At 43.0% G+C, this 27,634-nt stretch overlaps 1 protein-coding gene and 1 long non-coding RNA gene across 28 annotated transcripts in view; one reads left to right on the plus strand and one right to left on the minus strand.

Annotated features, from left to right (window-relative positions):
• Nucleotides 1-27,634, minus strand: part of AOPEP (aminopeptidase O (putative)) — a 377,169-nt gene that overhangs the window by 67,194 nt on the left and 282,341 nt on the right. For 21 of the 27 annotated variants that reach the window (XR_011431756.1, XR_011431755.1, XR_011431754.1 and 18 more), the window contains one exon: nucleotides 263-379. The exons of the other annotated variants lie outside the window; for them this stretch is intronic. Coding sequence is in view for 16 of the 21 variants with exons in the window: in XM_070249063.1 (XP_070105164.1) it covers nucleotides 263-379 (117 nt within the window). In the remaining 5 variants the exon portion in view is untranslated. The remainder of the gene's footprint in view (nucleotides 1-262; nucleotides 380-27,634) is intronic. 27 annotated transcript variants of the gene reach the window in all.
• On the plus strand, nucleotides 15,098-25,979 carry LOC138920493 (uncharacterized). Its single transcript, XR_011431759.1, has 2 exons — nucleotides 15,098-15,568; nucleotides 25,561-25,979. It is a non-coding gene; the product is annotated as an uncharacterized lncRNA (long non-coding RNA).

Here is a 27,634-nt window from a genome sequence, read left to right on the forward strand (position 1 = left end):
TAGGAGACTCTTGACTGTCTTTATGACTTAAGAAGCAAGAGGGGAAAACTTAGGGCCTCGAAATACCCCAGGAATAACCAGGATCAGAGGCCCCTGCTGGAGTGAGCACAACCAGGGAAGCAGTTGACACTTTGCTCAAAGCAGCTGCTCGTCACTCATAAGCGCCCGGCATGGGGTGCTGCTAATGGAAAAGGCCGTTTCAGCAGTTTGAGATCCAACAGGACCATCACTCTTCACCAACAGTGAGGGCGTTCCCGGTTACCTCTGCATCCTGCTCAGGGAGGTGGTACGTCCTCTCGAGGCTTTGCAGAGTTCGGGGCTTCAGGGTCTTCTGCTCCAAGAGACACTCCAGAAGCCAGACCAGCTGGTCTGGAAGAAGCTAAGGGCAAAACCAAACACCTTGTGAACATGCCATTCAGCTTACAAGAAATTAAACCCAAATGTCTAGACAGATTCAGGGAAACCTGGGCACTTGCAGCAGCTGCTTCAAACACGGGGCACTGTGGACCTGACTTTGGTAAAACCACAGGGTTTACAACTGGGACCTGATTAAACCCTATTTTCCAAGACCTTTCCTGTCAGCTCTATATTAGAGCAGATCAAAACGGTATTTATCTTTTCTTTAAGGTGTACGATGTGACGATTTAATATACACATACACTGTGAAATGATAAAAACTGTACTTAATAATGAATATTATTATGGCTTATTAGATTCCTTTCTTTATGGCATGCATAGGTCAAAAAACGTCATTTAGCTTAGACAAAAATTCAAGAAGCCACCCGATCTTAGGCAAACACGTGGAAGTTTAACAGAAATAAGAAGCAGCTTTCAGATTTCCTGCTTTACCATATAAATCTTGCAAATGTACACCAAGAAATAAAGAGCATGTAGTGAAACAAGAACCATGTCTCACAATCCATCCCTTATAAAAATCATGTTTATTATTCCATTAAAAAATAAAAAGTGGTCGTACACGTGATCATACATGTAAGTATGTATGAACATACACACATGGTCACCCATAAGCTGAGTTTTCACACAGGGTAAGTAAAAAATGGTGCTACCAGTAACGGGAAAACAGAGAGGGGTATGGTTCTTATACGGTACAAAAATAATGCAAGCTAATTTGTGAACAAACAATATTTGGAAAATCCAAGAACTTAAACTATCTGCCTTATTCACTATTATACTGCAGTTCTAAAACAGCCCCCAGCACAGAGCAGCTCTCAAATAAACTGTTAATGGAGGGCAAAAAAATCACTTTAAGATACATCGCGTAGGAATGAAAAATATTTGTTATAAAATCAAGGTTTTAAAACTACTACTGCAAATTCCACTCTTCTCTGCATTTAGCTTTTCTCTATCCCCGCTTTTGCCCAGATAATGTTTGTCAACGAAGCCAAATTTACAGGTCTAGAAATCAATACTAGAGCAACAGAATGTTCATAAGAACACTTGGACTTTAATCCCCACTTTCTGTTACTCTAGAAGAAATTTAAAAATTACTGGCTTCTCTCTCCACCTCCTCTTTACCTTCTGCCCTCAAGTATGCGCTCTGCCCCACCCCCCTCACAGACACACACACACACACACACACACACACACACATGCACTTTTCTAAAACGCGCTCACATTTCTCATATTTTCTCAGCTTGCCCTTGCAAGTTCTAACAAAACCCTCACTTCCCTATAGACAGACATGGATGCACATCACTTGATCCTTGATCCACCTAAGGGTCATTCTGTTGATCCTCCCCAGGCTGACAGGAGAAACAGGCGCCTTCAGCGAAAACAGAGTTACAGACAGCATGGCCCTGCGAGGTTCCAACTGAGAACAAAACACTGGTCTTCCACTTTCTATAGTTTCACACGCATGAGGCTATGTCTGTGATATTAAATCTGCTGTTTTATAAATGAGGCCAAATCCAGGACCGCCAGACTCTGGGGAGCCTCCTCACCCATTCACACCACATGCACTTCGCTGGTGGGGACTTGTGGGGTGTGACAGGCAGACAGAGGATTCCTACCCAGCCTCTGGAGCCCCTGACCAGGCAGCAGAGCCGAGACTGTTCAGTCTTTCTTGTGGCCCCTCCTGTCCTGGCTCCGTCTTCTCAGGCTGAGCCCAGTCGCCCAGCACCCAGGCCTGACGGCACGCTCCTTCAGCCCTCCTTGCCCCTCATCGTGCCCTGCAGCCTCCTTCTCCACATCTTCCTCACTACGTTTCAAGAGGACCCTTCTCTGGTGGAGGCTAAGCCTTCAGCCCTGGCTCTGAGTTCTCAACTGCCCTCCTGCACCTGAACCCTCTTCATGGAGCCTGCCCTCTCTCCCTACTTCCCTGTCCAAAGTGCACTCCATGTGGCGCCCACCCCATGATGGCCAGGCCTGGGCACCGGTCGGGCAGCAGCCCACTGCCTCTACAGGGGCTGCAGAGGGGAGGGCCCCAGACTAGGCCAGTGGCCCATCCAGCCCTGCACCCCCGCAAGCACTCTCAAAACCAGTCAGGAGCACTTCCACTGGCAGTCAATCCCAGGGCAGCAACAGCGCGATGCTGAGGCCACGTGGGAGGCAGGAAGATGGCCTCCTGGGGAAGGGCCCAGCCTGACAGAGAAGGGACTCAGGCAACCAGGCGCCTGACACAGCCCAGAACAGCCGCGGGCCGGGGGTGGGGACCTTGTTCCTAACTATATACAGCAGGAACCAACTCTGCCAACTTGCAGAGTCACAGGGAAGGAAAGAGGAGACAGAGAAGCATCTCCCTATTACGTGCCTGCGCTTACAAAAAGGCCTATTGTTACAACTCGAGTCTGTGATTTGGTTTAAACTAGAGACGCTCACAGAGGAAAGAAACCCCTGAGTAAGGTGACCAGCTTGGTCCTCAACTTACCCCAAAGGGGTTTAACCAATAAACACAATCCCAGTTTAAAATCGAAGAAGTACTAATATGTGAACCTATCAAACCATCTGGATTCATACTTTTAGATCTGTTTTCTTCTAAGCAGAAAGTTCACGCAGTACCACAGAGAAACAGAACCAAAAGGATCACGGGAAGTTTCTGTCCTCTCCTAATTTTACACAATGGAAACATATTTCAAGTGAAGCCCTCACTTAAGATGGACAGCTGGGACAGAAAGGGGGGCCTTTGCGGTTCCCTAGTAAGTTTAATTCCCTCTAACTGGAGAGAGGTAAGGAGCGGGCGCGCCCACCCCGCAGGTGCCCCTCCTCCTCCCGTCGGCGCCGGACAGCCTGCTGCAAGAGCCAGCCTGCTCAGGGGCGGGCACAACACACGTGGGACCCACACAGAGACGTGAGAACATTCCTCCAGGGTGCCGAGTCCTGCTGGTCCCACTCTTCAGAAGGGACTTGTGTAAATGGCTCTCACTGAGTATACAACTGCAGCCATCTGGCTTTCAACGGGGACTCTTCTAACTCACGGGAGGAAAAAGGAGTTTCTAAACAATAATAAAAGTAGAGAAAATCAAATGCTACTTTAGTACGCAGACAGTATCTTTCATTCACAAATAAGCAAGCATTACATAGTTTTTACATGAGATCACAGACCTTGAAAAGAGGATATTAAAGCAAAAACGTGGGAAGTAGCTGGCTTTAATACAGTACATTCTCCTTGTAAAATAAACATGTATTCCCTGTAAAGCCACCCTACAACGAAAATGTTTGCAAAGCAACCGACAGATATCACACAGGAGCAAACGTGCTCAGGGAGCGCTGAGCGCGACCGCCCTGGCAGCTGGCGTGGCGGCAATGGGAAATGTGCGGCATGCTGCTCCCCCAGGTCGAGACCAAATTCAACTTCCCAGGACTTCCAGGCCAACCATGTTCTAACACAGCGGCACTGAGGGAGACAGCACACGTTTCAGAGCATTCGCTCCTGAGAAAGCAGCTCCTTTAACACAAAGAGAGCCTGCCTTGGCTGCTGAGGATCTAACAGTGCCCACACCCAGTTCAACAGTGACAGGAAGAGAAAGTCCTTTCCTTTGCACAAACAAGGAATTCATGACGGGGTTATGTTTTCTGTATGGAAACCAGCTTGGTATTTTCTAAAACACACCTGCCTCAGAAACTTAGACAAAACAAGACTATGGGTGCCAAAGCCACGTGAGCACTTGGAACAGAACTTGACAGAGCTGTAAAACATACCTGAACACAAAGAAGAAAACGGTGACGGAGGTCAGTCAATACAGATGCTATGTGTTAAGGATTAAGAAGTCTGTCTTCTTGCTCTAAACAGGGAGGATTCCATAGTTGCTAATTACCCAGAAATGTACAAAGAGAAAAAAGTCTACCTGATATTTTTCCCAGTCAACTTCAGAGGCAAGCTGCACAACTTTAAATGGTTTTAAAGAGTTTCTACAGAGGGTCTTTGAAAGAAAATATGAATTTTCCAAACCCACCCTCCTAATCAACAAGCAGCACAAAGAAAACAAACCCTGACTCTTCCAGAAGCCTCTTACTGCTGTCATGGGGGGCATCACTCACTCCCAGCTCCCAGCAGACCACCCACGCAACTGAGGCCCTCCACCACTGCCTCCATTAGCAGGAGGCAGAAAAGGCCCGCTGGCCTCCTAGATCAGAAAACATCCCCCGCGCGTCTCACCACTTGCCTTCCACAGGCAGGACCTGACACAAGCACCCGACACAAGGAACCGGCCATGCGGACATCCAAGTCCCATGGCTGCACCCCTCCAAAAGCAAAGGAGGGCACCTCCCCTCGAGACCCAGCTGGCGCACTGCAGCCACACACGAAGGGAGTCTCTCTGAGGCTGGCAGACAGGCCGAGCCCGGGACTGACAGTGGCGTGAGTTCCATTATGACCCCATTATCACTCTGGGATCTGTGCCCAAACGAAGCGAAGCCTGCTTCCCCCCTGATGCCACTTCCTTTCATCCTGGCTGGAGACTAACAGCGGATCAACAGGGCAAGACACAGGACACCACTTCAACTTACAGCAAGGCCTCCCTCTCTTTCAGTCTGTCTGGAATACACAGAAAGATCGATTCTTCCCAAAAATGGTTAAAAAATGCTTAAGGAGCATTCTTCTTCCAGAAAAGCATTCTCTGCTATATTTGTCTATGTTACTACGGCAAGAACTGTTTACACGGAACAAAAACAGAAGAAATGGGGGAGGGAGAAAAATCTCAAATTCTCCTGTATGCTGGAGACTTGCTGGCTCAAATTCAACACAAGCAGGGTCCAAACCAGAACTGAAGCAGCTGACCTTTGAAAGTCACAGGCTTTCCGGCACAGGGGCACAAGAGAGACAGCAGTTTTCCCTGGCCCCTGGATTAAAAAGGTAATCCCACAGATACAAAATGTCTTTGTTACAAGACTTCCCTAAGGTCTACAAATTCCTTTCTACTCTTCCCAGAAAACACAGCCACCACACTATATACCCCCAAGTGCCCCACAATCCACAGGTGTGAGAGCAAACAGTTCCCATCCATATGGCTTTCTCATTAAGGGCAATGAGGAACTCCGACCACAGGACGCGTGACAGAACTTTAAACCAAGTCATCTTTCGGACACTGCTCTGAACCAAAATAAAACAAAATGAGTAAAAATCTCTAAGTTGTGCAAATTTTCATATGATGATTTTTGAAAATGGCCTAAAATTAAGACATAAGTGACAAAGTTCCTCAAAACAAGAGTTCTTCTTCCTCACACAACCCCACAAAGAAACAGAAAATCCTAAGAGTATCAAAACTAGGGCACAGCTGACCTCCCTCCCCACAAGCTGGCCAGGACCACCACGGGCACATCAGTGTGAGTGTACGGTCTTCTTTCACCCGTCACTTTCTTAATGACACACATTACTAAGTGACAAAAATGAACTATTTAATAATACGTACATAGGCAAGTGTCTGGCCAGGAGCTGTTGTCAACTAGGATATGACGACATAATTGAAATATTTTTAGTCTACACTAGTAACTTGTACAGAAGGAAAAACAAAATTGGTTTGCATTGCTACCAAAAACAAAGTGAAAAACTTACATTTTAAAGAATTGCCACATTTAAGAATAGAAGTCTATAAGTACATGTTACTTTGGGGACACAAATTTGATTTGCCAACAGATGAAAGTCACCAAATAAAATAATTAAAAGTGAAAATAATTTTCTTCAGAATCAATTAATAAGTATATATTGGTCCAGCATAATCAGTTATTTTTGATTATCAAACATCTTTAGAGAATATGTCTAGTCAAATTTGAGGAAGAAAATTCAAGCACAAGCAAATATTCATATAATTCATTTCTCACAGAGAAAAAAAGCTATTTTCTGTATTTTGGTGAAACTATTCTAACAGCTATGGTTTAAAAATATTGCACTTTTGAGCCAGGGTTTGGTCACGGTGCTTCCAAAGTAACACTGCAGTGACTATAACAGACACCACTGTTAACAAACAGAATCTAAAACAACTTATTGGCATAAATTATTCTCATGTTTCTATATTATAAGAGTCAAATTTTCACGTACTAACATTTCCCTATACTTTTGTAAAAGTATTACCCAAACTATATGTAATCTGACACAAAATATATTATTTAAACTACATAAAATACAATCCTCTTGTCAACTCTTAGAACCACCTGTACACTAATGGTTTATGTTATTACACATTTTGGAAAACAAATCTTTGTAAACATCAAATTGGAAATTTCCAAGTGTTTTACAAGAGATGATCAGGATCTTCAAGTCTGCCTCCCCAACCCAGGAACCTGCCAGACCAATGGCCAAAGGGGCCAAAAGAAGACCATTTGTGATCTGAATTTTATGCTTCTCAAGCAAACCGTCATCCATGAGGAAGAAACCACAAGTCCCTAAGCAGTTCAGTCCACTCATTCTGCCATGACGGTAACGCACGCTCCACGCGGGGCTTGTTTAAGGCTTGCCAAAGACTCTGCAGCACCTAACAGTATCAGAGAATACTTCTAATTTTTCTTGTATTCACAGGCTTTTTAAAAAAAATACTAATCTGCTTCTTTTCACTTCCTCAAAATTAATGCTCTTACCTAAGGTAACAACATTCATAACTGAGATCTTTATCTTGAGTAAGAGTACACATTTCATGAACCTGAGTTCCTACGTTATAAATACTAATATTTTCTAACTCAAAAGTTGAGTTGCATACTAACTAATTTATGACCCCCTGAAGTCCAGCATATGAGTACACCTTGATTGGGAATACCGTCAGCTGGTTCTGTGTCTCAAAACTGAGGCTATGACATATAACCACACAGTGGAATACTATGCAACTATTAAAAAGAATGGGATGGAACTGTTTCTGTAATATGGTAAGATGGCACGAAACATTATTAAGGATGGGGAGAGAATTAAGAATACAATGTTGAATATGGTTGAATTTGTGTAAATAACTTTCTAAAGATATATAAAAGAGAAATTAAAAAACTCTGTGTCAACCTTTTCTCTGAGTAACCTACGTGAGCTGCCTGGTCTTTTTCTTTTCTCCCTTTTCTTCTGCCTCCAGCTCAAGCTGAACTATTTTTCTTAAATCATGTTAAAAACATTTCTCAATAATTTACTTAATGGAGAGAAGATCTGCTCTATGAAGAAATTCAATACTGCAATCTAATCTAAGCACTGAAATGCATAAATGATTCAAGCACATGCTAACAAAGTGCTGAGCTGGCAAGCTGGAGACCAGCAGCTTCTGTAAAGCAGGCCCAGTTTGTCACAGCAGAGGCCCTAGCAGAAGTGTACCCCAATAAATCTATCAGCACCCCTCTATTCTTGGTTATAAGAATAATATTTTAAAATAACATAGATCTCAAAAGTTCTGATTTCAATACTTCCACGTAAAGATGAATGGTAATACCATTAAACAGAAGACATTAGTTCTGTGCGAGCAATGCTCAAATACTAGAAGAATTTTAAATTTGCCAAATGCTTTGCAAATATATATATGAAGCATTGCATCAGTCACATGCTCAGATTTTTATGTTGTCATTTATAATAAAAGTGAACTATCAAATATTTTCAGATTTTTCCAGGGGAAAAAACAGTAATTGTAATTTAATCTAAACCCAGAATTTCTTCCTATCTTTCTCTAATTTCCTATATTACCCTCAATATATCAAAATCAGATAAACAGTGTGGGATTATTTATTACAAATTTCATAGTTTTAGTAAATAACTGTATCAATATTAGATTCATTTAACATCCAGTTGAGTTTATTTTATATAGCCCTACAATCCTGGGGCCAGCTCTGGTGGCCCGGTGGTGAAGTTTGGTGTGCTCTGCTTTGGCGGACCAGGTTTGGTTCCCAGGCACAGACCTACACTGCTCTATTAGCAGCGACGCTGTGCTGGCGGCCCAAATACTGAAAAACAGAGGAAGACTGGCACAGATGTTAGCTCAGGGTGAATCTTCCTCAGCACAAAAGAAAGAAAGAAGACTGTACATTTTTAAGGCAAGTCCTTAAGGACGAGAACCCGATCTTGCTCATTTCATGTGCCAGCTGCCCCATGCCTGATACTCACGTTTACCAAATGTAAATAAAGGACTTAATGCCCAACACAGTTAAGATGGAGTAACACAGTAAAAATGACTGCAAGAATAGCTGTCGACCAACGATCCAGAGGTTTAAGTAAATCTGTTAAAAGAAAATTCATACAGCTATGCATGAAAATTCAGTCCAGAAGGTATTCTGACTCCTAAACTAGAACAATGTCAAAAAGTACACACAGATTTATCAACTTAAAAAGTTTTATAAACATCCTATATAATAATAGATGTGGTACATGATTCTTATTTTAAAAACTAATGGTAAAATGAGTGAAATGCCTCTTCAGTTGAAATTGACGGTAATCAATGAAATGATGGCTCTGCAATGTTTTTAAAAAGCTAATAAATAAGTCAGATTGTATGAGAAAGAGCTGTAACAAGCTATTCTGCTCCCAGGGCACCAGCTCAACAGTATCTCGAAGAGGTCTGTCCCTCTGCCCCCCAGCCTCCTTGTTAAAACTTCTTACCAAAGATTAAGCTTTTTCAAAGTAACAAAACTAACAGTTTAAAAGAAAAGTAATCCACAAAAGCATTTTAGACATGATGATACTAAGAAGAGTTGCAAAGTGAGAAAAAGACAAGAAACAGAAGCAGGGAGAAACTAAGTCAACCGCCCTGGCCCTCAGCTTAGACAGCCGACTCAGGCATGGACATACATATGCAGGGAATGTAATTTACAAACAAGTTTCACTCTGGGGTGTTTATTCTGATCTAAAATACTAACATTGCATTACTCCTAGTTCCTGTCTTTTCTTCTTCAAAGGCACATGGTGAAAACAACATAAAAATCTTTTTGGTTAGATTTTATTTTCCAATATTCTTTCTATATTTTCTAGCAAATCCAAACTAAGCATAAATTTTAGCCATACGTCTACAATTTGTTGTGGTTTCTGTCATAAAGTTGACAAAGAAACGGATCCTTAAATATACGTCTAGCCAACCACAACTGAAGAGAAACTGTGAGGGTGCGAGGTGGAAGAGACTGAGGAGTCGAGCTACATGAATCAATGCTGGAAAAATAAAAAAACAAAGTGGTTTTTATTCAATAAAAATGTGTTGAGAGGACTGTACAATTTACTGTCCAACGTCTCTGTTTTCTCACAAAATGATTTAAGGTATATAAAGCACAGGCGTCAGATTCCGCTCCAATTCTGCACCCTTTTGGATTCTAGTCCAGACATTTTATATCCCGGATTAACTCTGAACAGTTTTATGAGGAACAGAGAAAAGAATTAACTTAAGAGTCACCTCTACACTTACAGAAATTCACATTATTGAAAAAAATACGGACTTAAGAACTTCAGGAAAAAGGAAAGGCAGAGAACAAGCTTCACATACTTTCAAGAAATGTTTCCTTCATTTTTAACCTCTCCTTTTCGCTGCCTTCCACCTCAATCCCAGCTCGTCTGAAGGGAATGAAAGCTCTCACTAGGCCAGTATTTCGTATGAAGGAGAAATGGCTGTTTCGTGGGTGCACATCACTGAGAAGGTGAAACAGACAGGCAAACGGGAAACAACAATAAAACCACAGGGATAGCAAAGACGCCAGGTTTGTTTACCCCAAAGTTGAATGGTATGTACAAATGGCTGAATAATTCATAAGTTACTGTGCTTCCCATCAAATAGGAACTAAACAGGTAGATTGAAATAGAAGTACTATAAAAATGTTCTTTTAGGGCAAACTGTCCACTTTACTGATGTGAGAGTTGAGACATTAAAATGTCAAGTCCACTGTGAGAGCCATCTTGGACTCACGGCCCAGAGCAGCCTGACAGTGATACAGAAGCAGGAAACCTGAAATTTGGCCTTGATTGCTGCCACGGAAATATTTTCTTATGTGAATTCAAGCACTTGAAGGTCAATCAACAGAAGTGTGTCTTCAAAGACGCAAAACAGATACTTATTAACCATGGGACTAAAATTCATGGATCTAAAATCCTAACATTGCTAACCATGGATCTAAAATCCTAGTCCGTCTGAGACCTACCAACATCTTTCCATTGGCGTTGGTACGAACATGGTTAAATCTAAGATGTGTTTTCTAGTAGCAATCTAAAATCTCAAGTATGTGCAAGTTATTCCTAATGGACTCCTAAAGAAATTTCATAAAAACTGTAGCTGAGTTTTAGCATGTAAGAAAAATTCAGTATTACTTTATCGGAATAATACACTTTTACAGCACAGAACAACGTTTGGAAATTACAGGAAATGTTAAGATATTTCTAAATTTTCTGTCTGTTCAGTCAATTTTAACAGAGAATAGGCTATGGAAAACCAAACTTTCCCTTCCCTCTGCATCCCAATTATGAGTTAATTTGGAATTTATCTTAAAAAAAAAAAGAGGTAGCAATGAAACATGGTTTTATGTAAGGTTTTAGAAATTTTTCTTACATAATTAAAACTAAAAAGAAAAACTTTAAAACAATGTTTACTCTCCGCATTTTAACAGAATTTCTGCTACTTTGCTTTTAATGTCAAAATTACAACATACCAGTTAAAATCTACACATTCTATTTCAAAGTGGAATGGACTTGTTTAAATCAAATTAACTTGAAAAACCAGTGATCACAGATCCCCCCAAGTGAAAGGTGGATATACACAGATTTTAAAATGATTAAATGTGAGCTCACAGGTTTAGAACCACTCCCCCCCCCCCCCCGATTTTAAAATGTAGGGCCTCATCTCAGAACTTTAAAAGTAATAGTTACCTTTGAGACAGAAATCAAAAATGAACAGGCTGCTCCTTCAGGGCAACCCAAACAAAGTTCTCTTTAGAGTCAAAGTTTAAAACGTGGCTTCTTTTATTGTCTGTGGTTAGCCGTCTGGCATTTAGTCTAGTTTCCGTCTAAGAACGTTTGCTAGGAATTAAGACCAAAGACCAGAACCCCTGTAGATCAGCACACACCCTTTGACAGAAGACGAAAGAGGAGAAGAGTCCTCTAGAGAGTAAGGTTGAAGGCGGCTCCAGCGTGAAGCAGTCATTTTCGCTACTCATTTCCCCCTGGGGTGGTCCTTATTAAATGAGCTTTCTCGAGCACATCAGAAAGTATTTGTTTACCTGGTCTTTTTTCCTTGAAGGCTCGGTAAAAATAGCATAAAAAGTTACAATACGGATGCCCACGCCCTAGAATGCACTCTGAAAGTTTAAAATGTTTCCAAGCACTAAAGCGTCAAGACAAAGAACAGCCCGTCGGAAGCACCCTACCGTATCTTTGAAGGCAACTAGAAATCCCATGCGCATCAAGTGACAGCGGCAGGGTAGTGGGAATGCACACTCCACAGATTGGGCTGTGAGCAAGGAAGGGCAGGATTATGAAGCAGAACGAACGATGGTGAACCAAACTTGGCTTTCTTTGCTGCTAAAGCTCATTCAGTGGAAAGACTGAGGTCCAAAAGAGGAAAATGAGAAGGGATTTGGTAGACGGAGAAGCAGCCGTCCTGGTTCTCCTAACGAACACCAGCTGACGGCGCCGGCCGCCCCGCAGCCCGGCCCGGAGGAGGAAAGCGGCTTACTTACTGGGGCTCCCGTGGGGCGCGGCCGGAGCCTGGAGTCCGCGGCGGCCGCCCGGGCGCCGGCTGATATCCCCCGCGGCCGCCGGGCCGCCCCTCCTCCCGGGCCAATCCCGGAGAGGCGCCGCGCCCGGCCCGCCCCGCCGGCAGCGGGTTCCCACCGCGCGCCCTGCCCTGCCCTGCCCAGCCCAGCCCCACCCGCCCCACGCCGCCCGCCAGTCAGCTCCCACCCAGGCATTACTCTAATTAGAAGTTTTCGTCTCGCAGTTAAACAATGCACGAACCAGTCCCAACATAGCTTGCAATTCAAATAGCTTTCAGAACAAAGGCAATCATAGCTGTAGCAATTTCTCCTCTAATTTATAGAATGCGAAGACTTTCTCTCGTTGCACAGCGGACCAAAAAGAAAAAAGTTTAACCTCTACTGTACATGCCATTTCACAAGGATATTAACATTTCTGTGGAAAAACACCAGACCATGCCAGCTACAACTGACAAAAAAAGAAAGAAAGAAAAACCACTGTTTCAAAAACATGAATGTTGAACTTGTAAGTTTGGTCCCTCCTGCAGAACAAATGTCCCGGGATCACCTGGGGCAAAGGTGCAAGATATACAGAGATATAGGAGGGCTGTTTTCCTACAGTTTATAGATTATGGGAATAAAAGGCAAGCTACCCAGGGCATCTTTCTCAGTGAACAATCTGCATAATTCTCCATTAGTACTGGTGGAGGTTGCTAATTGTTCACACTAATAATCAGCTGAGCAGCTACTTGTCTGTCCAAAGAGGAAAACACCAAATGCCAGAATTCAGTTTCCTGGGTGCAAGGACCGCTGGAATGCCTAATGACTGGCATCTTCACCGGAAACAACCAGAACATCCCAACAGCACACAAGAGGCCAGTCTTGTTTCCAATCTTAAAGTAATCCCAGTAGATACAGGTCACCAGAACAAATTCCAACAACAAAATCAAAAACTGCAACTACTATCGACTAGAACAACTATTTCCAAGATTACACAGAAATTTATTTATCAGGAGTAAGTGAATAGCAGCCATTTCTTGAAGATGTACTTCACAACAAAACCAGAAAAAGAACATGGCTCCAAACCAGGGAAGAGAAGTGATCAGGCCTATTTTCCCTAGAAAACTGTAATAGTCTATTCACAGCTCTGAGTATTAAACCCTTCACTCTAGTTATAAACATACAGTGGAATTTTCAGGATGAGTAAAATTATAACCATAAAATATGTGCTTAGAAAAATAAAACAAAACACCAAAAACAAAAAAGCCTTTTTACTATATTTTCCAGTACTGGTTTAATCTTTAAAGCAATCTGCATCCATTTTAGAATTACTGAACAATTTAGAAGTTTATGTGAAAGATAAAAAAAAAGGCAATGGACTATTGAATGGAGTAGAAAAATAATCAAACCACTACGAGAACAATGTGCAAAATAGGTTATGTGACTCATCTCTTCCCTTTTCAATATATTTTTTCAAAAATGATGTGATTTTTTCAAAATTTCAGGTCAGGCAGTTTTCAGTCCTGCTCCACGCATTTACTAGGATATGCTCTAAAATTTCTCCATTTCTAAATGAAGGAAATCTTAACTGTTCACATTATGGAAAACTAATTTAGTACCTTATTTTGTTACAAGATGCTGTTTTTGTTTAGAAGCTGAATTTGCCTCTCTAAATATTAATATGAGAAATACAGGAACACAATTTAGAGTTTCATTATAGTAACCATTTTAAAAGCCAATCTCAACTAGAAAGTCAACTAATTTCAAGTTAAAACAAGTGAAGAGAACAATTAAAACCACTTGCAAACGCTTTCAAATGCTAACGTGCCTACTTTATCTACCTTCAGATAAATATTTCACAATGAAAAACAAAACTAAAGAAGTTTTACAAACTATACAAAATGTTCTTGTGAAAGTGCACATTTCACACAGCCCAGCATGCACACTGCTCTCAACCTCACTGCCGACACAAACTTATTTTAGCATTTACTTTTAAAAGCAAAAAGCACTGCCGGTTAAGCTGTTGGTCAAATCTGCAATTCTGCTCTAAAGGCAGAGAGCAAGACAGGATAAAAACATAAGCTGTCCTGAGAGAATCTCCACTTAATACACAGTTCTCGCCAACATCACAGATTTCTCACTGAGTGCAAGACTATTTGTTCAAGCTATTTTTATAATTACCGTGTCCTCTTCTGGAAGTCAGATCAGTGGCCCTACCGTGAAATGATTACTATTTTCTGAAAGACAGCGTACCTGGGAACGGTGTCCCCTTCTTTTCAGCAGAGCACGGTCGCTGCTGGCCAGCAGCGCTGAAGCCACCTGCGCATCACACGCGCTCCCACCTCTCTTCAAAGCAGGGGCGGGGACCCCTGTCCAAGGCTTTTCACACCAAGTCCCCAAAGGCCACTATCAGTTCCAAACGGCCAGGTGGACGACGCTGGCCTAAATCTACACATCTTGCCCCCGACTCTTGACAAACCTCAAAGTTGAACGACGAGAACTATACTGACATCTGTCCCCAGAGCACATTCTCTGAAAGCAGAAAATCACCCAAGTCAGAAGCAGGAGGACAATACATTATAAATGGGGACAAACAAAATTAAAGTACTGGCTGTGCAGGGAGCTCCGGCTGTGGCGCACCGCCCTGGTCCCGAGGCGCGGCCCGGGGGAGCGCCGTCCCGGGACGTCACCGAGACAGCCTCCGCCGGAGGGCCACACAGCGGCGGCCACCAGAAGACGCAGTCGGTCGTGAAGAGAAGACGGGGGGCGAGAGGGATTTAGGGAACCTCATGTGTGTCCCAAAGCCCGCCTCCAAAGCCGGGAACACAGCTAACACAAGGTTTTAACTGAGCCAGTCGTGTCGGCTTGGGGCCCCCGGGGCCGCCGTCCATCCTCCTCGCCCCGGACCCTGACCCGACACCAGCCGAGAGGCCCGGCTCAAGCCCGCCGCCAGGCCAGTGTCCAAGGCAGTCTCGCGGTCGGTCCCAGACTCGGCCCACCCAGCGGAGGGGTCGCTGGCGGTGGGCGGGGACACTGGGGCGCCGGCGGAGGGGCGGTCCAGGCTCTCCTCGCCACGCCACGCCGCCCAGGTCTTGCTGGGGCAGGCGATGAAACGCCCCCTCTTTAAAAACTCGCGTCCTCTCCTCCTTACACGAACAGCAGGCACTAGGGGCGCCTTCAGCTGGCGAGTCACCTAGAGCCCGGGTCTAATCCCGCCTGGCTACTCCCCTAGTGACCTTGGGACCAGCTCTGCGACTTCCGCGCTCTCACCCATAAAAACTCGACCCCAACTCACAGGGGTTTCAAGGATGTTAGGGCCCTTTCAGTCCCAAGAGCCGCTTCGCTCCAGGGTGTGAATTTGCATCGGCCCATCCTCCTCCCCCACGCTCCTAAAAGACCAACCGTGCAGACAAGGGGGTGGGGGCCTCATCAGGCCTGCGTCGTTGCAAGGACCCGGACTGTAAACGCACTTTGCCCACAACCATCAGGCCAGGTGAGTTTCCCTAATGCACAACTCTGATCCTCAACTTCTCTCTGTCCTCCCACGGGAACGATGCTCTGTATGCCCCAACGGTGTGTTGTTTAATGTGCTTATTTCCACCTCCAATCCTCTCCTCAACCATTCACCAAACTTTTGCTGCAGTCAAACTGCTATGAATTGCTAATACCTGCCCCTCTGCCTGGAACGCGCTATCTCCGGCTGGAGCTCTCTCTCTTCATCTTCATTTCTCCCTCCCACCTCCCTCTCCCCCTCTCCAAATCACTTTTCAAGGGCTACCTTTTTCAAGAACCCTTCCAGAAACAGTTTTTGCTCTCTAGGTTTTCTTCTCTCATTCATTCCATGTAGACAGTTCTATTCAGTCACATAACAGAATTATTAGAGTGCTACCGTGCATATACTTCAATTTCTGAGCTCCCTGTAAACCTGGAATGTCTTTTCTCTGAATCTCCCCACCTGGAGCACAGCCATTTTAGGATCATGTAACCTGTCTTGCAGCAAGATCAAAGTTTGAATCTTGTGCTCATTAGCAGCACTGATTTTTAGCAACTAAATGATGAAAATTTGTTAAAACAGGATCAATTTTAAAAGAGAAATTGAAAGATAATACTTTTTTTTAAAGCCTTACACCATTAATTTCACAGGCAAAGAATGCCATTACACATAAATGTCATATCTATTTCAGGGACATTTTCTACTAAGAAGCTATTGACAGTTTAACCACTGTAGCTCTCCTTTATCCAAATGAAGGTAGAGTTTTTCCCCCAGAGAACTTAACATATCTGTGATCTCAGCTGACTTAGCCATGGCCTTGCGACAGGGGCAAACACTACCCACAATCTCAAAAGAGATGACTGGGGAAAGGAGACAGGAAACTCAAGCCACTTAACACAAAAGGGTATGTACACAGCAGTTAAAACTATGTAAAAAGTTTACAGATGTGAGCACCAGAAAGGATGTTTATAGGGTAAAAATAGAGTATCATTTTTACTGGAGGTTTTCCAATGAAGTTAGGTGTTAATAAAAACAAATTAGAGCACAAAAAATTTATGACAAAACATGATTAATTCAATTATTCTTAAGTCAATTTTGAATACAGAAATGCCAAGTTCCCCCAAACTAAAAGTATAAATTACTTGTATGTCACACTTAAAATTTCTCCTTATATTTAGTAGTTGACAAGAGATATTATAGCAAAACAGAAACCCCATTTAAGCTAAAAATATGAATGTTTCTACTGTCATAGCATATATATGTCTGTACATGTACATAATATATGTATTTTTCCTGACTAGTTATAAGAAACTGTAAGAAGCTATGAAAACTCACTTTTAATAGCATACCCCCTATCTGTCTACTATCCAACCCTACGAACTCCCCAAATCACTACCCCTTTACACTATCAGCATTCTCTGGTGTGGGAGGTGGGATAATGGCCATGTCCTAACCCCTGGAACCTGTGAATGTGTTAGGTTACATGGCAAAGGGGAATTAAGATCGTTCATCAGCTGACCTAGAGATGGGGAGATGCTTTTGGGTTATCCAGGTGGGCCCAGTGCAATCACAAGGTCCTTATAAGTGAAGAAGGCAAGCACAAAAGCAAGAACCTGAGAGAGAGCAGCCTGACCTTACTGGCTTTGAAGATGGAGGAAGGCGTCATAAGCCAAGGAATGCAGGGACCTCTGGAAGCTGAGAGAAGCAGGGAAGCGGACTCTCCCCTAGAGCTTCTAGAGGAACAAAGGCCCACCAGCACCTTGATTCCAGCCCAGCGAGGCTGCTTTTGGACGTCTGACCTCCAGATACTGTGAGATGATAAATGGGTGTTGTTTTCAGTCACTGGATTTGTGGTAATCTGTTACAGCAGCAATAGGAAACTAATACATCTGGGTTCCAAGTTCCTCTTAAAATCAATCTCATTGCTTCTCAATGTTTGGTTCAACATGTGAGGAAAACAAAAACATCCTTTGAAAGCACTCAGCTACACCTGAACTTTGATCAGTTTCCTTGGGGGGGAGGGGATGGGATTTCTTCCAGGTCCCTCCCCTCACCTCCTCCCATTACCCAGCTTTATAGGGGATTTCAGGCTCAATTCTAGTGGCTGGAAAGTTTGTTGGGGTCGGTGGAGTAGGACTAGAAGCAAGCTGAAGAGGGGTCTAAAAGCCCTTTTGGGTCTGGTTCCTGCCTGCGCGGCTGCTTTTTCAGTGTCACAGAGGCCAGGGCGGAGCATGTCAATGAAACAAAGGACAAACATGAAACAGAACGCCACCGGCAACCACGTCTTGATCAAATCTAAGAGCGATTCAAGTTAATAAGTAACACAACCCTACCACCTTTTTCATGGCTTTAATTATTACAGCCAGCAAAAAATATTCAGCCATCCTTGTTTAGTGATGTTTTATTTACCCCTAAAGGCTAAAGTCTTCATTAAATGCAGAAGAGTTGTGTTCAATTCAACACATATGGTGAGACTGCAGCCCAGCTTATTGTATTTTTCTGAAGTGTCACTCCCCCTCCTCTCACACACACACACCCCCCGCTCCAAGCACTCCGAATACCCAGCACTGCAATTATAATCTGGCTCTATCAGATTCTGCATTACTACATAATTGATTTAAAAGACAATCTTAGTCCAGAATAGTTTCCATTATTTTCTATTTTTCTAGCACAAATTAGTCTTTTCTTGAGGCCATTTCCTACACTGTTCAAAGGCACGTTACTGCTGCTAATGAGGTCTTCCCTTGCCCCCATATGTTTCATTCACACATGTAAAACTTGGCTAAGTTCCTGAATGGCACAAGGCCTTTTGGTTTGAGAAGCTGACAAAATGTCTAGGGAGTAAAAGGAATGGGTAAGAGGTTGGAGCAACCCACATGTCCCCGAGATCAACACCAATACTTCCTTTCTTTCATGGTGTAGAGACTTTGTCAGGGAACTGCCCACTTATGATGTTTTCCAGAGTTCACACTGTTATATTCTCCAAAGGGAAACAATTAACCAGCTATATCTTTCCAGGTAAACTCTTCACTGAGGAATGAAATGCAATTCTTTACCATATCTTACATTAGAAAAGCAATTTTTTCCGATCATTCCTCACTTAGATCAGTGTTTTTATATCTTTGTCTCTCATTTGGCATTGCTATCTGTGGAGGTTAGGTGGCATGAAAGGAGCTGGGATCATTCAAAATTGAGACCCTGCACCACGCAAGAGCGGTAGGCGGAGGTGGGGGTAGTTCTCCTCCACGAACATGCACCTGGCAGGGACAGGGAAGCGTGCTCACCAGGAGACATCACTCGGAGCACCTCGTCAGAAATAAACGGAGGAGAGGAGTGCAAAGACCACAGAGCTCCCTGCTCTCCCCTTCGTTCTCAGGGATGGAGACAGGTTCTGGGGAAGAAGTGGGAAAGGGGGAGCCTCAGGCAGTGGGAAGCAGCCCAAGATGAAGCACACCTGGGCCTGGGCCTTGACATTTTTCCTTTAGAAAAAGGTGCTTATCACATGGCTTACAATGGTTTAAGGCTGGAAGCTCAACTTGGCTTGGTGTTTGATCTTCCGTTTTACTAGCAGAATCGCACACAATGATATACAGCCCTCCTTAGTCCCCAGTTCTCGGAAAAACATTCCTGGTAGCAATATAACTCTTAAAGGGGGGAAACAAAAAACAGAAAACACAGAATAAAGAGGCCGGGCACTAAATTTTACGAAATACAGGAAAGTAAGAGCTGTTTGATTTTGTATGGGCAGTTCTTCCCATCAATGTAGGCGCAGGCCTGTGTGGGAAGGGGCTTGGGGAAGCAGGGCCGTCTGGCAAAGTCGCCCGACCCGTGCTCCTCTCTGGTCCTCTGGACTGAGCAGAAACCACCCGTGACCTCTTGCTGCTCTGTACGAGGCAGGAATAACAAAGCCTGTGCCTTCCTCTTCTAGCTCCTCTTACATGCCCTTAATGCTATTCTTCTTATAGCCCCAGAATTAAATTAAGTTAAAATAGCATCTTTAACATGTTTTAGTTCTGTGGGAAAAGGAAATATATCAATCAAGCAATAACTATAAAAATTTAACATCCTGAAAACTGTTTTTACAAACTCTGAAGAATAAAAAATAATGTCAGCAATCATATTTAGTCTGCCATCACAAATCACTATTCTTGACAGTAAATAATGCCAGTGGCTATTTTAAAGATTTCTTAAAGTTAATAACATGAAAAATGAATGAATCACTGACGAAATAAACAAACATGATGCCCGTAGCAGGGATAAACAAATTAGCAAACTCATAACTTATTTCTGTTTGTACAGCTTGCCCTAAAGCTTTTGAGAGAAATATTACTTAACTAAAATGTTATGTTTTGCTGGTAGGATAAAACTTACTTAAAATTGTAATCCAGTTTTCAGTGAAGCCATAAATAACTTGCATTGAAGATAGCCATGTAAAAATACATGAATTTATTAACTGTTTCTACTAGTAGCACAGTATAATTACTGACTTATTATTTGTAAAAATATCATTCTTTTTTTTTTTTTTTAAAGATTTTATTTTTTCCTTTTTCTCCCCAAAGCCCCCCGGTACATAGTTGTGTATTCTTCATTGTGGGTTCCTCTAGTTGTGGCATGTGGGACGCTGCCTCAGCGTGGTCTGACGAGCAGTGCCATGTCCGCGCCCAGGATTCGAACCGACGAAACACTGGGCCGCCTGCAGCGGAGCGCGCGAACTTAACCACTCGGCCACGGGGCCAGCCCCTAAAAATATCATTCTTAAACCTGCCAATGTAATTTAAGTCACTTAATTTTTGTGCTGTGAAAATAAAGAGTAACTTATGATCACCTCCTTTGAACACAGGGATAAATGTAAAGATGCACGATGTCTGCTCCCTTGTTACAGCAGTTTTAAGCCGAGGGGCACTCAAAGACTTGTCTGGAGGCACAGAAGTTAGAACCCTGGTACCAGCTTGTCCCCAGAGCCCCAAACGTTGCTGTTAATAGACGGAACAAATCAATTTTAAAGAACTTATTTTTTATCCCCGCAATATTACTTTTATTTGGACCTGTCTCAACTGTCTCAACTGACCCATGTTACTCAAAAATGCAGACTCCAAAAGCATATAAAGTGGCCTGGCTGATCCCCTCCTAACCCTCCCTGCCATTATACTGTTAAATATTTAAAGGCATTGAACACATACCCACAGGTGTTCCATTTGACTTCTGTCCATCCAGTAGGTCCACAATGACCCTTCTTTCAAACCTAGAGCTGGTCACTTCGCCACGTTAATCTAAACACTACCCAGTCTAACAAGATCACTTAGATTGCCAAATTTACCGGCAACCTTATTAAACCTGCCTCAGCTATAAACTCACCAGTTATCTTCAAGTCCAAACTTCCAATAGCAATATTAAACCACACTGACTCTGGGACTGCTCCTATCACCTCCCCCCGGTAACAAGGGAAGCACTGATGAGCACCTGCCCACCCAGAAGTCATCTGGACACTGCAGTGAGTCCTGAGAGCTTCTCCAAGAAAAGATGACTAGGGAGACCAATAAAGCCAATATTCAGGAAACCATCCAGTACCCTTTCATGGACTGAGCTTGTTGCTGGCAATAACAACATCTTACAACTTCTAAGACTCTTAATGAAGGACTAATTAAAAGTACAGGAAAACAAATCTCCCTTAACAATAAAACCATTCCTATGAGGAGATCCCTTCTCTTGCAGGGGACCTTGGAGGTAGAGTATCCATGATTTGCTTGCATTACAGAAATACTAATCATTTTGCAACAAAAGGAGTTATTTACAACTGCTTTGTCTTCATTTCCTAGGTTTCACCACTGGACTCTATAATTAGCCAGGTAGTAGAGTAGATCTGTTTGCTGCAGTTACTGAGAGTTGGGGCAAACAGGTGTTACGTCATTAGGCTTTCTATAACTCTACTCAGTGCTTCTTTTGGGGGGGAGTAGGGGGATGTATGTGTTTGCATTCAGATTTAAAATTTGTGCAAGATGCCTAGAAACCAAACTGCAGAATTCACAGCCTGATGCATGCTAAATTGCAGTTGCTGGAAACACTGTTTCCCCAACTACACTCTGGGCTGGGCTCATTCCTATCTACCCTGTGATTCAAGGTTGATGGTATCTAGTTTTCCAAAGAGTTTGTTTTTTTTTTCCTTCTCCCCAGTGCCCCCCAGTATATAGTTGTGTATTCTAGTTGTAGGTCCTTCTGGTCGTGCTATGTGGGATGCCACCTCAGCGTGGCTTGATGAGCGGTGCTATGTCTGTGCCCAGGATCCGAACTGAAGAAACCCCAGGCCGCTGAAGCAGAGCTTGCAAACTTAACCACTTGGCCATGGGGCCAGCCCCTGAGAGTGTGGTTTAGTCATACCATCACTTTTGGTATAACTGGAGCGAAATCAGTTTTTTTCACCCTGCTTGAATGTACTTCATTCTTCAGGAAACTTATGTCCCTTCTCCGGTGTCAGGACAGTACGTGTAGCTATAGACGTGGAAGATACAGGCCGAAATGGGAGAGAACTTGCTTTGCGTGGAGCATGGATGGACAGATGGATGGATGAATAGATTTCTCACACTTAAAAGCATTTCCCACACTGAGCAACTTCCCATCTAGAGAGCTCCATTCATTTCGTATGTGTCTGAGGTGCCAACATTCCCCACCATGTTCTCACACTCCCGGGCACATTTTGTAAATGGGGGCAACTCAGGCAAAAAACTGGTCAGGATCCCCGTAAATCAGAAAGTGAAGCCATGTAAACCCTTAGGAATTTATTAGCTTGTTCTGCCAGGTAATGGGCCACAACGTTTAGATAAATCACTTCTAACGTTGCCAGAGTTCTCAGGACTAAGTCCGTCCCTTCTCCACAAGGGTCTGAAGGCTTGCAGAGAGCAGCTGAAGAGGAATGAACGGTGCTTGCAGGCTTTCCTTTGTAGTTTAGCAAACTGACCGTTACTACTCCTAAAATACTCTTGTCCTTCAGCAATCTCCTAGAAGAAACTGTCCGGAACGAAGGCTATGCTCTATTTATTCCACACAACTGGGGATGGAAGACACATGTGAATATCCGAGGGGAAAAATGCAACTTAAACTTCTTGGAAAACACTTGAATTCATCAACTTTTGGTGCCCAAGACACTGCTTTTTATACTATAATCTCAAACAATAAAACCCTGCACATCCTTTATAAGTGAATGTGGCAATATTTTAGACAATGACTTCTGGGTGCCAAGGACAAAAATATTTTTCATGGTTATTTGTACAGCATATCATTTTCTATCAATAAACTCTAATCAGCTTTTTGGTTAAAATAAACCAAGTGATTTCAGAAAGAATTTTTATGATGAAATGGTTAGAGGCTGATAAAGGAAAATCCCCTTCTTTTTTTTAAAGTCACAATAAAGGCTAAAAGGTAGACCAAAAAATATATTATTCCCAAAACTTCATAAAATAGTTACTTATAACCAAATTACCAACAATGCTGAGGTCCTTAACAAAAAACTTCTAAAGCCTCTGGATTCTCTACAGTTTTCATGCCCACTCTTAGGCCATGATGTTCAAACGAAACAGCAGCATTATCTGCTTCAAACGAGCAGTTTAATAGATGTTACCACTTCCTGCGAGTGGCACACTTAGAATGGACCAAATCCCAGTGAGGATCTGATCCCATGAGAGTTAAAGCTGCAGGAGATGACACTGGGGGCTGAATGCTAAGGCAAACTTGTGGCCAGGCTGGAAGAACAAGATCACAGGGCTCTCAAATCCACAGCCCCCCGGGTTGTATCTCGAGATCAGACGTGGAGCTCATGGCGACAGCTTTCCTCTCTCTCTCAGTTATGCCACACCTGGTGACGTCTGGAACAAACTACGGAGTTCTCCCCATGTTTAAAAAAACAACTCCCCACCATTCTGACATCTGCTGAAAGGAATGTAATACCACACTTTTGTTTTTGAAGAGCAAGCAAATACACATTTTATTTTATGGCCAATATTTATTTAAGATAATTAGGGAGAAAGGAAAGCTTTTTACAAAAAGATTAAACACCCTTAGAAGGGATAAAAGACTTTCTCCCATCCTCCAGTATGATTCCTGTCATTTTAAGGGTTGCCACTCTTCACAATTTATTTAAAATTTAGGACTTTTTTCTTTTTTGTTTGTTTGTTTTTGCTGAGGAAGATTTGCCCTGAGCTAACATCCACTGCCAATCTTCCTCCTGTTTTTTGTATGTGAGCCGCCTCCACAGCATGGCCTCTGACTGACAAGTGGTGTAGGTCCGCAACCAGGAACTGAACCCAGGCTGCCAAAGCACAGCGTGCCAAACCTAACCACTAGGCCACTGGGGCTGGCCCAGGATTTATTTTTCCATAGGTGAAGATTAAAAGCAACTAGGACTTACCAGATAAATTCCACCTTCATGAATTACAACTTGAAAAAATAACATCAAAAGATTTTATTTTCATACTTTCAAATAACTAAATTCTTTTTAAAGGTGTCCTTCTGAGAAATAAGTGGTAAAATCTTGAAAAAGCAAGCAAGGTCAGTGGAAGATTCCAACTGCCTTCAAGCATAGGCTTAGAGAAACTGTGTTCACACAGGATCATACGTACATCTTCATAAAGGAATCCTTAAACATAGCAGGAATTCTTAAAGACATCTCAATCACTAGATAGTAAAAATCTGGGGAGATTTAAAACGCAAATACATGTATAATCCTTTGTATTCAAGAAAACTCAGTGTAAACAACATCACAGGAGCCTCTTCCTGGAGTCTGCAATCACTACTCTTATGCCCATTTTCCGGGTGAAGCAGCTGAAAGCACGTGGTAGGAGGCGAGTCTGGGAGAATGAATGATAAGGGGGTGGGGAGGGAGGACAGTACCTGCTTTTACTGACAGGTGAGCTATGCTACACAGCAATTTCTTTAAAAAATAATATCTGAATTTGGTATCAAAGGGATTCATTTAAAAACAGCAAGTCACCAACACAAAGGAAGAGATTTACTACTGCTGAGATCTTCAAGATGTTCTAGCTGGTCCTCAACTTGAGTCAAACAGGTAGCTCTGGTTACTGACTGCTCCCACAGGATGCATAACAGGGGCAGGTTCTTCAAACATGCCAGCAGTTAATGTCCAGTTTCAGGAGAAAATCGGTACGTGATTATCATTAAAAATGCTCTTCTTCTAAATTATTAAATGAAATGCTATGTGTATAGAATCTCTTCCCACTTCTCTCCCAGGTTCATAACAAAACCAGAATCCTATCAATCAGTGCAATCCAGAGAGAATCACAGGAGGGCCCGCGTGTCGAGCTCCTCTTTCTGGAGGTCCATATTACATCACCAAAACAGTATCCGCTTTATCTCAGTGCGGCTCCTGTCAAATCAAAGGCTGTCAGTTGATCCGAATTGAAGGCATGACTGTCCCAACGTTTCTCCATTAAAAACAAGAGGATATTCACATCTTCCAAACAAGTGCCATTAGCCCACATAAAAACTGATGAGCCAAAGGAGGCCTCACAGGCCATAGTGTGTGGTTTAAGGGGAAAATTATTAATACCCAAATAGACTTTCAAGACTAGCTTATCTTTACTTTCAAACTGTTTCAGCGTCGCTTCTCATGCCATTTCTGCCCTACTTATAATTCTCAAACTATAAGGAGCATGGTCTCAAATTCTCTCATCTCTCTGATCTGTGTCAGAGAACTCAATTTGCATTTACCAGTTTTGTCCTTTGGTATCTTGACACTATTTTATCAAATTGACCTACATTGCAAGGAAGGAGAAAATGGGGGAAAAACATATATTTTAGTGGTTATCTGGATCTGTTTTCCCTTGTCAAGGATCTCCTTTATCAAGACACCTGTCCGAGCTATTAACCAAAAGTATAATAAAAATAAAGTTGAAATAATCGCTGCTTACATCTTGGCTTTGAGCAAGAAATAAGAATATGATTAAGCTTCAAATGTAACTGAAAATTTCCTTTCTTTCAAATAGGTACCCTGAGAATAAAGCAACATGAATGTCAGGACTCAGAACTAAAATTCTAGAAGTTTGAAGACAAACTACTTCTTGAAGTAGAAGACAAAGTGGGGACATGTCCTCGACACATCATTTAGAAAGCAATTCTCTCATGTTCAATGGCTTCACTGCTCTAACACAGCTGACAGTAAAAACAGGGACAGAGAACAACAAAGAAAATTTTAAAATCCCCATTTGGCTAAGCAAATAACGTAATTTGGTATTATACATTTCTGTTTACAGTATACCAAATTTAATTGCTCACACATAAATGTTGGGCATTTAACTTCTGGCTATACCATATTATATTTACTATTTCTGTATGTAAAATCATTATGCATTTCATACTCCATTCCTATTTCTGAAGTGTCACAAAATAAATACAAAAAACAGTATTGTGATTTGCTGAATCTTGGCAAAGACTCAACGTAAAGCTCCTGTTTCTAAACGTCAAAAATTTCCTATGTGATCTTTTTGGTGAAAGGCATATTAAGTAGGTTAAATTTAAATAAATAATTAACCTAATATTTCATTTTCAAGAAGAGGGAAATTTTGAGCTATGGAATAGTACCTTCAGTAAATCTCTCAACATGAAGAATCACTGACTGTTGGAGAGAGGACCACCCAGACGAGCCCATCCATTCCACTGGTTTATCAGAGCACCTACAGAAGAAAGGCGAGCCAGAGAACAGGACAGGGTGGAAGGAGAGGGACAATGGACGAGGAGATTCTGCAGGAGGGAAGGAGCCGCCATGTGGGATGTCGCAGGGTATGACACGAGAATGGAGAGACGTGCTGGGCACTCGCAGGGCACCAGGCACCTGAACTGACAGCAGGGGGAAAGACTAGCACCAGAAAGAAGAACAAAAGTATCAAAAGAAGGAAGAAAGGGTGAAATGAGGACACTCTAAGCTGGCACCTCAATTACGCCAACCTCTGGGCTCCATGACCCAGTGGTAAGGAACTGCCTCAGAGATTAAGAGCACATGGCAGAGGGGCTATTCTTAGCTATCTGTGTTGGCTGAAGTTGCCAGCACCTTCCCCCAAACCACACAGATGTGCTTATGTGCTTCCTACTGCACTGTTTCAAGTTGAAATCTCCTGAGAATAACATGGGCATCCTAAAAACAGCCATTCTAAAATGAACGCTAGTGTTCTAGCACTTGGCACAATATTAGGAAAATCCTTATGCCCCTTACACACACACATACACACACATCCCTAGTCAGTAAAGACCTCTGAGAAGCTCTCAGGATGGTACCTCCTATAAAATCAGCAATAAGGCTACTTCATCACAGAGTAAAGGCAAAGAAGTGGAAACAACTACAAATCACTCTGCCCTGACTTGATTCAGTCATGTATTTACCAATTTGTTTCAGTGAACGTGTATTTATCCCTAAATAACACGTTTATTTACTAGTTATAAATAACTAGCCTCTGGTACTACTGAAATGTGCCCAAATGAAGTCTTGGGCCTCAGAGCGACCTACAGAGCAGAGAGTCTGCTGAGAGCACACCAGCTCTGCTGACTAGTCCCACTGGACACTCAAGACACATCGCTGTCTTTCGCTGGTCCTCCAAAGGACAGAGGAAAACATCTCTCAATGTCACCCTGTTGCTTTTGTCACAGAAACACCTTTGAATGGTAGAACTTAACTGAAAACGTACCTGCAAGGCATGTTTTAAAAACGGTGCTGCAGGACCCGCCCTGTTTCCCTGGAGGCAGAAGCCCACTCTGGTCCTGAAGGGACAGGCTTTCTGATGAGGTGCGCAGGGCCAGACTCACCATCAGGCCCAGAACGGCTCCCCTGCACCTGCAGAACGCTCGCCTGGTCCCAGTACCCCAGGAGGGCCAGGAGGTGTACCTACAGCTCCAGGAGGTGTGACCTGAAAAGGGAGGCACGCCCTGAGCAGTTGGCCTTGGCTAGTCAGAACTAGTGGAGTATTCTCGAACACACGACCAAGAGTGTTTCCAGGACTACTCCGAGTCACGGTGGAGGGCTTCTGGGTCACCCAGTGTTAGTTTGACATCCTAAGACATGTGCCTTCT

This window comes from Equus caballus, chromosome 23 (genome assembly GCF_041296265.1).
Source record: "Equus caballus isolate H_3958 breed thoroughbred chromosome 23, TB-T2T, whole genome shotgun sequence".
NCBI lineage: Eukaryota > Metazoa > Chordata > Mammalia > Perissodactyla > Equidae > Equus > Equus caballus.